Here is a 17,965-nt window from a genome sequence, read left to right as displayed (position 1 = left end):
GGTGCCGCGCCGCCGGCGACCCAGCCAGAGCGCCGCGTCCCGCGCGCTGCGCAGGCACGCGGCCCGCGGCGACGGCCCGGCCTAGACTCGCCAGCCGGCGCGGCGGTCGCTAGCGAGCGGACCACTCCAGCAGCGCCCCAGGGCACGGCGTGGCGGCGGAGTGACCGAGGAGTGAACTGAGGCCGGCAGTCCGCCAGGAGCCACGTCGGGTGCGGGAGGGGTGCGTGGAGCGGCGCGGTCGGCCGAGGCTGGTGTGGAGACGCTGAGATTGCTGTGTCGTCAGCGGAGGTGGAGGACGCAGACGCCGCTCCATCACCATCGGACCGTTGACTTCCGCACGCTTCGAGTGATGCGCTGTTGAAGTTGTGGTCGAGATCGACTGCTGCACCGCGCGGAGGATGGCTGGATTGCTTATAGCAGGTAAGCGCCGATAAGGGTCTGTTGTTGTCGAAGTTGAACGTCGAAAACAAAATAAGACATGCGAACCATGGGAACCTCGCCGATGTAGTTTTCGTGAACTAGCGCGTGCTAGAGGATTTCTGGAAACAAGATGACAATGACAGCATCGGTTGATGCATTGGAAGCCGGTGAAAAATGCGAATTTCAGCAATATCCGATGGCTCATGACAGGCTTGCTGGAGATAGTGGGTGAGCGGGCGGCCCCCTCCTCCCTTCCATCCGCCCTTATTGCATACCACCCTTCCGACCGTCAGGGGAGACATTTCGCTAACTTTGTTCAGTGCAAAGCTGCCTGGAGTTAACGTTATCTTTTGCTTTGCGAACGCATGTTCTGATGCGCCGGCCCTCCGCCCCTCGAGCGCCGGTGTCAAATGGAGCAACGCCAGCTGCCGCAGCTCACCGCCCGGGAGATGTTCCCGCGGCAGTGCGGCGGTACCACGTGATTCCGTGACGCCCTCGGCGTGGCGGGGCAGGTCCGCTGTGACGAGGCGTGGCCCCGTCCCCGGCACAGTCTGGGGCGCGCGTGGTCGAGATAGCCGTCAAGCCGTGCGCAGCGGTCCGCCAGCGCCGCGTCCGCCGCCGCCGCCGCCGGCCGGGTGATGACGTGCCGTTCCTGGCGATGACGGGCGGCGCCGGGCCTCGCCGCGGGACGCCGGCCCATCAGCATGCGTGCTCCGCCGCGCACTCCATCATTGTTGCACCGCGTCTATGCGGCGCTGACCCCGGGTCAGAGGTAGCCGGCCGAGGGGCGCCAGAACGGCATGGGCGCAGGAGGGCAGTGCGTCCCGGCGGCGGCCGCGGCGCCGGTCTCGGGCGGGCGAGGGTGTGGGGATGACCCGTGGCGTGCGGCGCGTGGTGCGACGTACGCCGCGCGAGGCGAATCAGCGTGCCAGTCAGGCCCCGTCGCCCATTGTGCGGGTGATCAGGACAGCGTGTGGCCAGTGGGGCCCGCCGTCGCATTGTACTCGTAATCAGGCTTGTCCGCTGTTGAAATTCATTGGATGGAGCGTCCATATGCAGACCGGTCTCCGTTGAATGACTTCGATGACCCTTGCGTCTGCTTGGTAGACAAGTAATCTGTCTTGAGCACGCTGTGGTGCATACGAAACTGTCATTTGCATTAATTGCCTGAGCCTTTCATGGGGACGTGAATGAATGTAGGGTACATTGATGTGTGGTAGACCAATATGTTTCGATGAATATTTCGACGAAATTTAGGCAACATGTCATGCATGCCTTTCACATGATTGTGTTGCAATGCATACCAACTGTCGGGTGTCGTCCATTGAAATGTCCAACTGAAAACTGTGCGGTCTTTGTTCAGCTGGCGTGTCTGCGTTGGCATCCGCGCATACGGAAAGCTTGGCAGGGCACGGTGTTGTCAGGGAGCCAGACCAGCCGGCGCCCAGCATCACTGCCGCACGCGGCCAGCACGACTGTTGGCTACGTAAAGGTGCGCTTGACCGGGCAGACCCGTGCGCTCTAAGCTGCGCGCTGGGAGCCTCACTGGAGGGTATCAGCAGGATCAGGGCATGAATCAGAGGCAGCTTTACATCAGTTGATGAGGAACAGAAAATGGGCATTTATGTGAGTGTTTGGTTAAGATAGGCGAAGCGACCGAGTATCACCTACGCGTTTGTGCAACTAAAATTCGTGGACTAGACCGGAAACCGACGGGTCGGACGCCGGGGCAAACACAAATGACGGCAAAGGGTGTGTGGCGGTGCAGTAGCCCTCCCACTGGCCCGTGCGTCCCGTTGCCTTACTTGTAACGCAAGGCGTTCTCGTGCTGAACACACGGCCTGTGGCGCAAACTCCCCCATGCACAGGCAATGGCCTATCTTGCGCCGTTACGGCAAACACTAACAGCGTGCCGCTCGGTTACACACTCTGCACTACATCCGAGTGGCCATACCGGTAAGACCCAAATAATGATAATCTGCGCCGCGAGATTAGGGGAATCGCTTCACCCTAGCGGATCGGGGAGAGGCCAGCGTAGCTGTTCCCAGGAACCGTATAAAGGGTAGCGCGCTGGCTTCTCCAATGTGCAATGTCGACTGCGTGTCGACTCATGTCGACTGCAATGATGTCCACTGCAGTTCAAACCGGTTTAACGAGCCATGATCAGCAGCAGTGGGCCTCGTCGTAGCTAATCAGCGCCTTGCACCAGTTTCGTACACCTTCAAGATGGAAAGTCGACATCTTGTGGCGCTCACAAAGAAGATAACGATGCTGCATACGTGTCCGCAGTGAAAGGTATGCGCTGCTCTTGAGTTATCTCGGATCACATTCGGTCATGGGCGAGCTCTATGAAAATGCTCGAGTGGAGCCTGTACGTTGCCGGTTGCGTTGCGTATGTATTATCTCACCTGAAATGTGCCAATGTCCACCATTCTTCCCGAACGAGAAGCCAGTTTCACAGTTTTGTCTCTCTCTGGGAATGAATGGATTTCGTAAACGGAGCAAAATGGCATTAAGTAATGGGCATGGTTTCGCGTCGGTGGTTTTACCGCTCCCCCTTGCATACAAGGGTGGTGTGTTACGTAGGCATGTCAAGAAATTCGCAAATACCGTGAAACTGGAGGTCAGTGGAAGGCTGGCGTGGGTAATAGAGGGAAACTGAGAGTTGGTTAGCCAATCACCGCGCGCACCATCTGCGCATGGCGCTATCAGGGAGGTCACGACACTACCAGGTGCTTCCATCGAGAAAGTTTTTTTTTCTCTCCGTGAGTTGTCGTGTTTGACAGAAATAGACCTGGCTGAAGCGGATATGAATTTCATCGCCGACAAGACATAGCTACAATGGTTTCGGGGTCTGTTTTGGTCCGGCTCCCGTCCATTTTCCCGATCATACAAATTGGACGGGCATGTATAATGTGAGGTGTCACGTCCGTGCGCTGACCGCGGTCACCTGCACCTGCACGGCCCGCCCGGGAGGCCGTCACGGTCGCGTTCGCCGCCTCTCTCTGGGACGGCGTGAGCGGCGGAATACAGCGTGGCGGGAACGGGTGGGCGCCGGTCCGCCAGCCGGGTGTGCCGTTAGGACTGCACGACCCACTGGGACGGCGGCCTGCAGCCCGCCGACCATCTGCGGCGCCCGCGGCGCTGCCCAGTCGCGGCGCTCGCCGGCCGGCCGGCTGGAGCATGCGGCACCGGCGCCGCCGAGACGGGCTCGTCGCCGACGCTGCGGGAGGCGTGTTTTGGTCGCCCGGCTGAGGCGCAGTGACCCGCCGTCGCTGGGCGTGGGTGATCAAGGCCTGGCCTCGGGAAATGAGCGTGTGGGGTGAACATCTGCTCTCCGGTTTTTCATTAAATTAAGTGCGAACCATTTGGAATCTCATGAAGAAGGGGTAAAATGATGTTGAACCCGCATGGGCTGGCGAAATGGGTTACTTAAAACTCCCCGCCCGTGACAGCGCCTGCTCGATCCTGTAATGTTAGATAGGACTTTTGAGGACTGTCGGGCGTCAGCTGAGACGGACGGACAGTGCCGCGGAGTCGGCCGCCTCCACCGGAGTGGGCCCCTGTCGCCGCGCCACCACACCGAGGGGCGCCGCTGAATGGCCGAGTGCGACCGCCGCTCCGTCCGCGCCGCATTGTTGCCGGTCGCACCCCGTCGGCCACGGCGCCGGCACCTGGACCGAGCGCGCCGCCTTTGTCGCCGCGGCGGGGCGCGGACGTGACGGCGGCAGCGGCGGGTCGGCCGTCAGCGGCCGCGGCCCGCCGCCCGCCGCTCGCGCTCGCGCCGCTCCCCCGTGTCGTCGGGCCTCGGTCGCTGACCCGGCTGCGCCGCCGGCCGAGATGGGCCGCTCGCGTGCTGGGGTGGGACGCCCTGGCCGCGGTCAGCCAGGCGCTGATGAGCGCCGTTAGTTGTCGCTTTCGACTGCAGAAAGCCGCTGGACGCTTTCTCCAGCGCGCCAAATCGGCCGCCGCTTTGCTCGCCTGCTTCCCATGCTACACAATCATTCTTCGCGGGCGCCGGCGGGCGGTGAAAGGTTGTTCTGCGCCGCAACGAAAATGGTTCATTTCCTGCCCGGGCGCGTTTTGAAATGACAGACGGTTGGGGAACACCAATAATGGCGCCCGCATGATTCCACCCCTCTGGCGTTTACTGATTGAATTCTGGCGTCATCGATTGAATCAGCTCGTATCTGTTGTCGACGGCACCACCCGTGCGTCTCGGTTCTGCCGTGTTGAGGGACGGTGTGCGGCGTTACCACGTCTGCTGGTCAGGGCGATGACCCCGGTACGTCTGCTGGTCAGGGCGATGACCCCGGTACGTCTGCTGGTCAGGGCGGTGACCCCGGTACGCCGGTGACCAATCTACGTCACCTGCCCGACCAGGACCACAGAATCACGCTCGTTGCTATGGCTACGGCATGCGTCGTTGGTGGCGTGGTTTTGTGGGGCATCTGGTCCTCCCGACGCCGTTTTTGTCGCATTCCGTTTGCGTTCGTTCAGCACGTTGCCATGGGGCTTCGGCCCCCCGCGTGACGTCTGGGGCCAGTCGCGCTGCTCGGCCGGGATTACGTGACGCTCCGACAGGGCCTGTGACACGGCCGTCGTGTCGGCCGCCCACACCAGCCGGGCCGCCGGCTGCGCGGCTGACACTGTCCGGCTTCCCGGTCAGGGCCAGCGGCGTCCGGTAGTCTGACTCGGGCCGTCTGGGTCAGGAGCCGGGGCCGCCTGACTCGGGCCGGCTGTCTCAGGATCCTGGGCCGCCTGACTCGGGCAGCCCAGGATCGCAGGACCTGACTAGGATGTCTGACCTGACACGTCTGGCTCAGGCTGTCTTACTCGGGATGTCTGATTCCTGCTCTCTGACTCGAGTCGTTTGACGGGAGTCGTCCGACTCTGATCATCTGGCATGGAGTCCCGTGCCGCGCAAAGGTGGGGATTCGGATTCGGAGTGCTTTAGCGTCGACATTAGCTTTGTGCGAATATACAGGAACCCAGATCGGTGTTTCAGTGTTAAGAATTACTACAATAGCTGCAAACAAAAGCGAATATTATAAAAGCACTCAATTTCAGTTGTCGACGTAGCTGTCAGCTGTGAGGTGTCTGTAGATGTCTGTATAACACCGGTTACTCGTGGTCCACCAGGTCTTACTCCCAGAGAGCGAAGGGAAACCTCACCGAATTGCCAGGATACGGCATGTGGCATGCCGGTGCCATATCCATGGCATATGCCATGCATATGGCACCGGCATGAATGTAGTATATATACTGGACCCGTTTTACAAACGTCAAAGTCGTGAAAGAATGTAGCATATTTCGAAGGTTTGTAATGCGAAGCATTTTGCGACATTTGGGACGAATGGCTGCAGTTGTAGCTGTCTCAAGTGAAAGGTGATGAAAATTGGCCGATCGGATGTGCCAGGCTGCAATGACGATCTTAGCCCTTTATCCGATAGCCCGGAAATGCGCAGCGTCATTGAAAAGTTACGTCAGTCCGGCCTGGCATGCACTTGTGTTTCCCTTTCGCAAGTCGGGTGTAGGCTAAAACATTCGAAGAGACTTACCGATTTCAAACTCATAGTCAAGCATATCAGTCCAAATATTTGAATACCGAGGTCAAACCGTTCGTTCAGCTCTGCCGTTGCGATGTTCTAACCGTCGGCTGTCCGTGACATCGAGTCACGTGCCACGACACCGTACACGGCACGAGCCGCGTGTCTCGACACCCGGGCTCTCAACACCCGGGCCCACGACCGTTCATGGCACGAGCCGCGTGTCTCGACACCCGGGCTCTCAACACCCGGGCCCACGACCGTACGTGGCACGAGCCGCGTGTCTTGACACCCGGGCCCACCGCCGCCCTGTCTCGTGTTTCGCCGTTGCGGTCCCCTCCCCTCCTCGCCAACACTCGTTGGTCGCGCTCGCAAAAACGGGGGATCCACGCGTCATTGACACCACGCCGCTGTGGCCCGGTCAGACTGAGTCAGCGCCGTGGCAGAGGCGTTCCCAGCGGACAGCTGGGCGGCAAGCGTGCAGCGGCGCACTCAGGCGGCGATGTGCGATTACTGGCGAAATGTACGGCGACGCAACGCGAAGAAAAGCTGTCTTGATGTTCTGTGTCTTACGTTTTGTACTTGATCGGCTTATAATTTCGTTTGACGTCTTGTTGATCCCGCCGCTGATGTGTGCTGGGTGCTCCTCTGGTGCCCAGCCGCAGCGATGATCCCGCCGCTGATGTGTGCTGGGTGCTCCTCTGGTGCCCAGCCGCAGCGATGATCCCGCCGCTGATGTGTGCTGGGTGCTCCTCTGGCGCTCAGCCGCAGCGATGATCCCGCCGCTGATGTGTGCTGGGTGCTCCTCTGGTGCCCAGCCGCAGCGATGATCCCGCCGCTGATGTGTGCTGGGTGCTCCTCTGGCGCTCAGCCGCAGCGACACCTCCGGGTCGGTCAGCGTTGGTGCACCGGACCTCGTCATTAGGCTTGCGAGGCGACTGGGCCGGTCGCCTTGTCGTCTTGCCTGAAACCAGACGCCGCATTATTTATTTTCTGATGTGACCTCGATTAGCCAAGTAACTTTTGACACAATTTTTATTTCGAAGAAGAGCGTTGCCTGAATTACGTATCATGTGTTAGACAACGACTTATTCAACGGCTTCTCCTTGATACAGAGAGCATGGTGTCGCTATAAGGAGGAATTTAGCAGGACCGTGGCCTGTGTTTTAAGGAGACAATGAAACGAAACGGCGGCAGAATACAACAATGCAAGAAGCTGCGCTGAGCAGGCGTCCTCTACAAGCCACATGCCTTTTGTGCTGCTCAAGTAATGCTGATGCTGCTTTGATCAATGCCTGTCACCCTCGTCTTGTTCACTGACTGGAGTGTTTTGTTGTACCTATTCTCTGTCGCCGCCTGGCACTCTGTTCTCCCCGACGATAACTAGGCGGCGCGTCGTGGCCCTCCTGGTGATTGGTTGGCAGATCCCCTTGTGCCGACACTGAGACAACAGATGTGAGTGTTGTCAGCGCTCTCGTTCCCCGGTCCCCCTCTGCCGTACCCCTCTCGTGTGACGCCGGGCCGCCGCCGCATCTGTTTGACCAAGCTTGCTGGCATCCGCTCTCCGATGTAATTCATCATGGAGGCTACCGGGGCCGAACACACGGCCCGGCGTCTGGCGTCCCCTGGAGAACAGACGACCGGCCCCGGTCGACAACCGCCTCCCCCACCCCCTGTCCTCTCGCCCTCCCCCGCCCCGACCATAACTCGCAGACAGACTGATGATACCCTCCGGACAGGCGACAGACAAAGAATAGACCAGTCGAATGGTACGGCGTTACATAGTGCTACGAATTACGACGTGACAGCGGGACAATGGATTTCTCAAGGTGACAAAGAGATGACAAGCGAGTCATCTGCAAATTACGCAGGTGTGTTACAAAAGACTCCGCTCAACTGGACAGCGAGAAGTCGTGCCGTATCATGCATTTACAAAGACTTATCGCGAGGCGACAGCTGACGAATTATGCGGGGCTTCAAACAGTGGTGAACGTTGTCCAAAGTTAGGAGGATATTCATGAACCACCTGAACACGGAATTTATGCTAACAAAGCCGCTGTCATCTGTGGAAGGCCTTTTGGAACGTGATATTTGTGGAAAACGTCCTTCAAACAAATGGGGCCCATTGAGAATGCCCCCTAATCCACGCGCGGAGTCGATTTGTCATGGCGTTGCGTCTGAAATAATTTGTTTCAGTCGAAAGTGAATTCGATGGTTGTTGCCCTGCTGACGTTTGATGTGATTTAAGTATTTGGATAGATCGGGTGAAGGCATGATGTGGCAAAGCTTAGGCTGCCGTGGCGATTGCACTTGTTGCCAGCCGTTCGTACCATCAGTGGGCCACAACTGGTGCCGTACATCAGCGCTTGTAAATATGCTCAGGAGGCGTCATTTTTCCTCCGTCTATGACCGTGCTTTGATCACTCATTCATGTTGTTATCCGCAGTCCGGCAATGATTTGGCCATCCTAAATGCGCAGGACACTCTTCAACGCCTCCACGGAAACGTGCGACGCACGCTGAGACCGGCTGTATTCGGACGCTACGCTCTGAGATCACGCTGGTGTACGCGACAGGATGATCGCGAACCGTGCCACCGTCAATCAACATCGTCGCTTCAGACGTGCTCGCTCCTTACCGGTGCTGAACTGAAACATTATGCTTATGCACAGACCATGTTCCCTTTCGTCCGCTAGACGACTGCTTGAATGACACCCAATATGGGCGTTTCTATGCTTGCCGTCACCGTGTTCCAGTATTCACTGCTGCACCGACCTTCACTGCGTGGTCGCTGTCCAGAGCCCCCGCGCTGACCCGCGCTCAGAATGCCGCTGTCGGTCAGGTCCTGTTCTGGGCGCAGTTTGACCTCAGCAGTCGGCGTGCACTAAACTCCCGATTGACAACGTCAGTCCCTCCTTGCCCAAAAGTTCACTTCCGTTGAGGCCACTCTAATTAGCGGCCGCACTGTGGCGGAGCCAGCACGCTGGCAGTCACTGTGGCGGAGCCAGCACGCTGGCAGTCACTGTGGCGGAGCCAGCACGCTGGCAGTCACTGTGGCGGAGCCAGCACGCTGGCAGTCACTGTGGCGGAGCCAGCACGCTGGCAGTCAGTGTGGCGGAGCCAGCACGCTGGCGGTCACTGCGGCGGAGCCAGCACGCTGGCAGTCACTGTGGCGGAGCCAGCACGCTGGCAGTCAGTGTGGCGGAGCCAGCACGCTGGCAGTCACTGTGGCGGAGCCAGCACGCTGGCGGTCAGTGTGAGACTCGTGTGAGAGATTCCTGGTCGGCGCATCCCCCGCCTTGTCTTCCCCGCCGCCGCCTGGCCGGCACCGGCCGGGGAGGGGGAGGGGGAGGGGGCGCCGGCGCCGGCGCCGGCGCGGGTCACGGCCGGCTCGGCTGGCAGCACCTGTCGCCGCTAGCGGCCGCCAACGCCGCTCAGGTGGCACACGTTCCCACGTGCGGCAGGAAGCGGCCCATTGACCCGGTCTGCCCGCGGCGCCACCTGGGAGAAAGCCGCCCGCTGTCCGCGGCCCGCCCGTCCGGCCGGTCGGCCAGCCGCCCCGCCGGCCGGCCAGCCTTGCCTCGCCGGCCTGCGGCGGGCGGCCGGCGGCGCGGGGGAGACGGCTCGTTCCAGGCTCAATTTTCACTAAATGACGTCCAGATGGGGACTAATTCAGAGCGTTTGTGACCCGAACCGCATTGATCGCTTGAAGAGGCCATTAGGGACGGATCGCGCGGCCCCGGAAATTGATGTTTTTGAGAAGGTCGCCTGCGATCATCCCACCCCCGCCCGGTACGCCGCCGTTTGCCCGGCCGCCGTTTGGCGACTCCAGTTGGCTCACCTACGAAACGGTTGCATGGGAGAAGCAGCTCGGAGGGGCCGTTTTCAGCGGCCCACAATGAAGCGGGTGTGCGGCGCGGCTGTTTCCGTCGCGACGGCGGTTGCCGTCCGACCCTCCCATTGTCGCCGACCGTCACGCTGATGGCATGGCCTGAATGGAACGGTCATGGTCACGCTCCGGACCGATCTCAATGGACCGCCTCTCGCCCCCGGCCTCTTCAATTTATCGCTAGCCTCTTGTCAAAATATTAGTTCTAGCGTTTATTGTTCTGGAAAGAAGAAGCCGCCTCGCGAGTCAACACACACGCTAGGGCCGGCCGGCAGGTGTTTAGCCTTGAAGGCGATCGCCGTAATATCTTCGGTCGTCAGCGTTTCTTCGTAAATAAACGCGTGTCGTTCGGCCGGCCGGACGGCGCCTGAACCTGACGGCGCCGCCGACCGACCGTCCAGCAGCAGCGCCCGAGCACGGCTGCGCGTAAACAACATGTGGCGAAGAATGGCGCGGGCGATAGCGGGCCGGCACACATGTGCGGCATGGCCGCTGCGCCGGCTCCACCCCAGGGCACACCCCCCTGAACTGGACTCCTTGTCGCCGTGTTACAGAAATAGAGCGGCAAGTGTCTCGCAGAGATTGTGCCCCTAGCTGGTGCTGTAAACACTGCTGTTCATGTGTGTCGACTGTGAGGGTAGGTACGAATGAATGTTGGCTTGTTACGCTCCCCGCTATTATTTTATTGATGCGAGCGTGATCTGACCGGTGTCAGTGGTAACCTTTCAGTCAATTATTTGAGATAAAAATAAAGTGGACGTGGCGTAGGCACAGTGGACGACTTGTTATAATTCAATTTTAACAAGCAAACTTCATCTCGATAACCCTGCACCGCGGCGCAGCCGGCCAGCTGGACCGCCGTGCAGCTGGAGAGCGCGGTGCCGAGACGGGCGGCGTGGGACGCACGGCCGGCGCCTCGGCGGCCGTCTGTCGGCACCCGCCCGGCGGCCGGCGCTGTTTACAGGGGCGTGGGCCGGCCGGGCGACTGCTGGCGTTCGGCCGGCCGCCGCCCGCCCGCCGGTGGTCGGTTATTTACGCGGTCCGGGGCGGCGGCGAGCCCGCGCGCTCGGCGTTAATGCCATCGGAGGCCCGCCCTCGGCCGATGCCGCCCGGCCGTGTATGCATATGTTCCCGGCCCGAAATGGGCGGTGATCGGACAAGAAGTGGTGGTGCCGGGGCGTGCCGGGCGCCGCCACCGCCCTGCCGGCCGCAGCATCGCCCCCGCCGGCTGGCGGTGAGAGCTCGGACGGCGCAGGCGCTCGCCGGCCGACGACGGGAACAGGCCTGCCACGGCAGAGCAACCGCCCGAGAGGGCTGTAGTCTGGTTCTCCGGAGCAATAAAGAGCAGGACTTTGCTATTTTCCCTGGCCCCCAGTTTTCACACGGCCACTGTGCTATAACTTGTCTGACAACGGCTTCACGGGCGGGGAACAAAAATAAAACAAAACCGGTGTGGCACCGAACCATGCCCTGTGGAGGGGTAGCCTCTGTTCTGTGCTACCCGCGGGGTTGTTACAACGCTCCCCGCTGTTTCGATGGCGCGCTGGTACAGTTCATGCTCAAATGGTCCTGGACCAGCTGCCCTCTGTCCTATCGACAAGAGGGTGGGTGTCTCGGTGCCCCGCGTTTGGGACGCAAATGTGCGGGCTGTGCGGACTAACGAAGATGTTTTTAATGTAAAAGTGATATCGCAACAGGACGTGCTTGAACCAAAACATTTGGACGGAAGGAAAGTGCTGGTTTGAAGAAGCTGAAAGGCTTGTCCACGTTTTCCACTTTCTCTCATCCCGATTGGAATTTGTTTCCCATGAAACAGGATTAAGTAGAGAATGATCGCCCGATAGATTGTCATCGAGCGTCAGTGACCATGCGGCAGCCTCAAGGATGTTGATGTGATTCAGTAGACCGTGGACTGTGGAAAGTTAGTACGCCACTGGCCGCCAGAAGCTTGTAACACATTTCCAATGGGAAACGAAGGAGGCAAGACTCCCTGCTAAACTATTTTCACTTATTGAAAACCATGTTTTTGTTGCTCGATCGGCAATAACGTGCCTACTGCCTAGATAAGCTCCCTGTATTTGCTGATAAGCGCCAGACTACCCACACCCAGACGCGTCTCGTCGAACGTTGGAACTGACGTCATCGGAATAGCAGCTGCCATTCGATCGGGACAGACAATGCGCCTCCGTCGCTGCGCTGAGCAAGTGTGCACCGCTGTGAGCCGGATGTGTCTGTCCATTGTGCCGACGCAGCCGCACGGAAAGTCATCTCCGGCGGTCGGGTTCGACCGACTCGTGACCGGACGGAGACGGCACCGCGTGACCGGACGGAGACGGCGCCGCCTAATCGGACGGCGACGACGCCGCCTGATCGGACGGCGACGGCGCCGTCTGATCGGACGGGGACGGCGCCGCCTGATCGGACGGAGACGGCGCCACCTGATCGGACGGGGACGGCGTCGTCTGATCGGACGGGAACGGTGCCGCCTGATCGGACGGAGACGGCGCCGCCTGATCGGACGGAGACGGCGCCGGGGACGGTGCCGCCTGATCGGACGGAGACGGCGCCGCCTGATCGGACGGAGACGGCGCCGCCTGATTGGACGGAGACGGTGCCGCCTGATCGGACGGGGACGGCACCCGGACCGGCGCGACGGAACGGACTTTCGCAGCCGAAAATGGACCGGAAACGGCAGGCAATCAGCCGAGCTGAAGTCAAACGCGACGGAAGAGCCGTCTCATGGCAGCGGGCGTCAACGGAAGAAGGCGGTGAAACTCATTGGGGCAAAGGTGGTTATCGGACACTGTTATTCGGAAGTGAGTGGCTGGAGGTAGCGATGAAGAGCAATCTGAGGGTGGTAAGTGTCTTGTCCATTTCGTGGCATGCCAATGATTAGACTGTCCAAAAGGAGACACTTAGAGCTGTGACGTGCAGAATCAGCGAAGAATCTGCGGAATCTGTCAGCTACAACGTCCTAAATGTAAAGTATTCTCCTGTAATGCTCTCTAAACCGGTGTGGTTGTCATAAACCCTCCCGGTATATTCCCTGTGGTTTTCCGAATACACGGTCAAGCATCCAGGGTAACGAGGCGCTGTCTGGCGTGTGCCCGGTCACCTTCCCCAGCTCTCCGGTATCTGCCTGCGCGCCGGGTCTGACGCCGCCCCCGTAAGGAGGGCACGGGCGCATCCTACCTCCCACTGGGCTGGCGGTCGGGGCGGGCCGGTGCGATCTGCAGATAGCCATCATTACCGAATCGTCAGCCGCCGAGCTGGTGCGCCGAAGAAAAGACCGCGCTCGCGTCTATGGAGATTAGCCGGCCGCGCCAGGCCGGATGAATAGCTCGTTTCGCCGAGCTCACAGGCTGTTGGACGCGCCCGGACGGCAGGTTCTGTGGCTGATGTGATCGCCCGTGTTCTTTTTACATCCCGCACGGTCGTCGGTCTTGTTCAGACTTTCTTGGTGCGATTACTCCACGGCCTCCAGCCGCGTGTATGTGCTGGCGAAAACAGAATCTTTGATGGCGTGCCAGAGCGTGTGATGTGGGATATGCGGCAGCATCAGTGTAAACCTCTCCACATGGCTGTCGCAAATGCCTGTAAACTCTATGCTACGCTGGTCAGAAGGGAATCAGTCTTGGGGCCGCGGCAAGCATATGTGAGTACCGTACGGCGTGCGAGCGGGTTTGGGAGTTAATCCATGTAATTCCCAGCAGCACTACATTTCCCGTTGCCGCGCCGTGAACCCGAAAATTTAAGTCCTTTGTCGGAAGGCCAAGGCGGCTCGTTGTCTTGCCTCCGGCGACGCGACACCGTCGGCCTCGTTTAACTGGGGAAGAGCTCTTCTGCGGGCGGCAGACCGTCCCCGGCAGGCCGCCGGCGTCACGTGACGTGCGCTCTTCTGCGGGCGCAGACCGTCCCCGGCAGCCCGCCGGCGTCACGGGAGGTGCGCTCTTCTGCGGGCGGCAGACCGTCCCCGGCAGGCCGCCGGCGTCACGTGACGTGCGCTCTTCTGCGGGCGGCAGACCGTCCCCAGCAGCCCGCCGGCGTCACGTGACGTGCGCTCTTCTGCGGGCGCAGACCGTCCCCGGCAGCCCGCCGGCGTCACGGGACGTGCGCTCTTCTGCGGGCGCAGACCTCCCCGGCAAGCCGCCAAGTGTCACGTGACGTGCGCTCTTCTGCGGGCGGCAGACCGTCCCCGGCAGCCCGCCGACGTCACGTGACGTGCGCTCTTCTGCGGGCGGCAGACCGTCCCCGGCAGGCCGCCGGTGTCACGTGGCGGCTCCAGGCCGCCGCCGAAGGAGGCCGCACGCGCGGGGCGAATAGAAATCGCCAGCGCACGCCCATTATGGATGTTGTATTGTGGCCGGCCGGGCCGGCCGATCGGCCGATGCCGCCCGATGGGGCGCGAGCGGACTGGCGAGCACTGATTGTATCGGCGGCACGCTGCCGGCCCGGCCAGGGCTGATGGGCCGCGACCCGCGCCAGAATTCAATTTGAAGCGGGATGGCGCAGTGAGAACGGCCAACAACGCAAAGCAGCGGGAAAGCGACGGTACTGCAGCTGACATTTGTAATGGTTTACTCTCAATGTAGTAGTTTAAAACTACTACACTTTGTAGTTTTTAGACTTCGACGTTTTGAATCCGTTAGGTTTTTTTGCAGGATGCGGCACTGTTGGGCAGGACCTTTTTTTGGAAGCCGTTTCGGTGTGAATGTTGCACGCCCCAAAACGCATTGTCTGCGCGGCTCTTCCAGCCGTCGTATTCACACTCCCGTATCGGATCCCCTCCGCGTCAGACCGGACGTGGGCTGGTTCCGGGTGGACGCCTCCCCCTCACGCGGGACGACTGTGTCACCCCTAACACGCCGCCTCCGCCGCGGTCCGCCATCGTGGGCCGGCGATCGGGGCCAACGGACGGAACGGGAGCCATGCCTGTCCACTGGCTGTCAGGTGGCTGTGACCCAGCCTGGCTGCAGCCCCAGCCAGCGCGGTAGCCAGGCTGCCAGACGTCACTCGGCGTCACCACAGTCGCCACGCGTCGCTCGGCGGGCGCTGGTCCAAGTGGCTGTTGCGGTTTGAACCATTCACCTCGCTGTCGAAGAGCGAGGGTGGTGCCGTGGTACTGGGCGGTCTTCGCGAGCATAACGGTGTTCGGAAGCCGTAATGGCGTTATTTCAGCCGTTCTTCAGCCCCGATTGCGCCTATTACAGTCTGTGTCAAAAACCGATGCCTTATTACAATGTAGTGCGAAGTAGCCCAGGAATTTGTTCGAGACACACGTGGCCGTTAGTGGTTGCTGTAAACAGATACAAGTGAGTTGATGGAATTAAGCGATATCATTGGCTCTGTCGACACGTGTCTCGATGCGTGACGACTCGCGTTTTGGTCTACTGCCTTGGAGCGCGTCAGCCGACCCGTCAGGTCAAGTCATGTCACTGGACGGGCTCGGCCGCCGCCGCCGGCACCTTGCTGTTCCCACGACAGGAGGCCAGGGTGTAGACGGGCCCGGCCGCCGCCGGCACCTTCCCGCCCCCACGACAGGAGGTCACGGCGTCATCAGAGCTCTGCCATTGCTGGCCGCGCGTCCCGCCGGCCGGTCGCTGTGCGCATGCGCGGGGTCGAAGTCCACGACCACGCTCTGGCGGCCCCTCTCTCGGGACGCCGCGGCCCGATCCCGGGTAAAGAGGGACCTGGCTGGCCGGCATGCGGTGCCCCGCAGAACTGACCGCCGCTCTTCCACTGGAGGACGCGCCATTATGTGCAGTCTTCGTGGTCGTACAGGGGCCCGAAAAAGCTGCGGCGCTGTTGGTAATGAGCTAAGCTGAAGTTGTTGGCCAAACGCTGGTGGGCTTTTTTGTGGAGCGGCTGTGGGGGAAATTGCCCGAGCGGCGCTCTAAGTGGCATGATATGAGTGGATATAATATCCTAACAACCGGCGGCGGCGCTGCGTTTTGATGGCAATGTTCCAGACTGTTTACCATGCTGTTTTTGTGGCCGTGGAAATGCGGTCATGAACATTCGAGTTTACGGGAGATGACTAAGCGCCACCGAGGTTTCATTTCGACCACAGCTGGCTGAACTGGCAAGGCTGGCAAGCACGAGGCTCACTGATTGCAAGCATCGCGGCTTGTTGAGCTGTAATTTCGTTCACCGTCCGTTCGAATGCGGCACAACTTGACAAACCAGTATGCGTTTAGGTTGTTCCGTTTTAAAATGTTGCTGTTTTTCCGGATGCAGCGTCTATTGACGTATAGGCCAAGCATGTATTGACGTATAGGCCAAGCATCTTTCGCAAATTATTTCTTTGCGTACGGGGACCCCACTGGTTGCACGCCGGCTCCCATTGTCTTGTGTGGGTCCCAGCGGTGTTACGTGGGTCCCGTCGTCGTATGCGGACTTCGGACCTCGTGCCCGGGTTCGGACTGCCGCCACGCCGGAAGGGACGCTCGACAAACAAGTTAATCGGACCTAGCTGAGTGTTTGCGACGGACGGCGTCGGGCGCGCTGTTTGCTCTCCCGATGGGAGCCAGTTGACTCTGCGGCGGCCCATCGTCTGTCCTCCCTCCTCTTGCAGCCCCTGTCGTACTCCGTGTGGCGCTGCGTGCGTAACGGCACCACCAAGGGCGTCCGCAACCACAACCAATCAGCGCGAGGCTGTCAATATTACGTTTCCTTTTATCCCTGTGTGCTGGTCAGAAATGGTGTCCCGGATGTGGCCCGAGGGAGGATGACGAGTCTGCGCCCTCCGGTGCCGCCGCGCCACGCCGGACCGGGCAGACTCTGAGCCCCTGCGCCCTCCGGTGCCGCCGCGCCACGCCGGGCCGGGCAGACTCTGAGCCCCTGCGCCCTCCAGTGCCGCCGCGCCACGCCGGACCGGGCAGACTCTGAGCCCCTGCAGCCCCGGGGACGCTGGCCGGCTGTGTGTCCTCAGTGAGGCGGTGTCGGCCAGCGTCAGCACGGCCATGGTGTGTCTGCTCCAGTCGGGCCTCCCCTCCGGCCGCCCCGGCCGACACAGGGTCGGCCTGGCCGAGACGAGGTGCCGCGCTCTCTCCCGGCGGCTCCCGGTCGGGTGTTGGGTTCAGTTCTCCTCCCTCTTCGGCCTCTTCGTGACGTGTCAGTCTGCATGATTTTGTGATCTAGTGCTTGCGAAGTGAACACGAGCTGGCAGGGTTTGAGGGAAAACGCCCCTAGTGCGTTTATGGCTGGGTGTTCTAAGATGCATATAAGTTGATGTCACTGCATCTGCTTCCTTACACAGTTTGTGTTCATTACGTTGCCTGGTGCGACCCTTTCATTGCGAGGTTTGTGAAGTGAGCTGTCACTGCTTCCTCATTTCATTTCGACCTTTCAAACCTGCTCGGGTTATGCGTCAATGGAGCCGTTGAGCTATTTTAGTGGAGGGGATTAATGAGCTTCGTGACTGACTTGTCGACACGTGGTTTCTTGTCTGACCCGGAATGCCTTCCTTGTGGTTGATGTGTTGATCAGTTCCTGCTGGTGTTGAAGTGATGCAAAAACACTAGTACAAACACGCCGACTGAGTTGCGCAGCCTTCTGGAGTCGTCAGATATTCGTGTCACTGCCCATTTCTCGCGTGCTACGATGTCCGTCTCCACTCCAGCAACGACTCCAATCGCGTCGGGAGTGGTGCGTCGGCTGTCAGGAGCCATTGTCGGGGTGCGCGCCGCCGCTGTGAGTCAGTGCCACCTCCAGTTGGCACACTTCACGAGTCGGCTGGCGGCTGGTCGGCCGGAACGGCCGCGGCGCTAAGGTCACGGACGTGCCGCCCCAGCCGGGCCGGCAGTTTCTCTATTGTGCAGGCGGCCGCTGCGCGTCGTGTACGCGCTGTCAGGTAGCAATTTATGCTTCGCGGACCTGCTCTTCCGCTGGGGCATATGAAAGGCGACGGACAATGGTGGCTGCCCTGCTCTGCCGAGATATTCATCGTGGAGTCAGGAGTTCTCGTGCCAACAACTCCCGTGGCCCAGTTGAGCCTTAAAATCCATCGAGATCGCTGACATAATGAACGAGGCTGGGGGTGTTTTCCGGGCTTATCTGTCGGACTGCGCCTTTCAGGAATATGTGCGACGTTTTTGTGTGGCTACGCT

The 17,965-nt window shown here is 60.4% G+C and overlaps 1 protein-coding gene across 1 annotated transcript in view; it reads left to right on the top strand.

The window, feature by feature from the left end:
- Positions 1–200: 200 nt before the first annotated feature.
- LOC119094197 (hemicentin-2) overlaps positions 201–17,965 on the top strand; it is a 42,295-nt gene continuing 24,530 nt past the window's right edge. Inside the window, exon 1 of the mRNA XM_037217273.1 lies at positions 201–420. Coding sequence (XP_037073168.1) covers positions 399–420 — 22 coding nt within the window. The 5' untranslated portion in view covers positions 201–398. The remainder of the gene's footprint in view (positions 421–17,965) is intronic.

Source organism: Pollicipes pollicipes, unplaced genomic scaffold (assembly GCF_011947565.3).
Source record: "Pollicipes pollicipes isolate AB1234 unplaced genomic scaffold, Ppol_2.1 Scaffold_4002;HRSCAF=4701_pilon_pilon_pilon, whole genome shotgun sequence".
NCBI classification, from domain to species: Eukaryota; Metazoa; Arthropoda; class Thecostraca; order Pollicipedomorpha; family Pollicipedidae; genus Pollicipes; species Pollicipes pollicipes.
The sequence above is the reverse complement of the archived record's forward strand: the minus strand, read 5'-3'. Positions and strand labels throughout refer to the sequence as shown.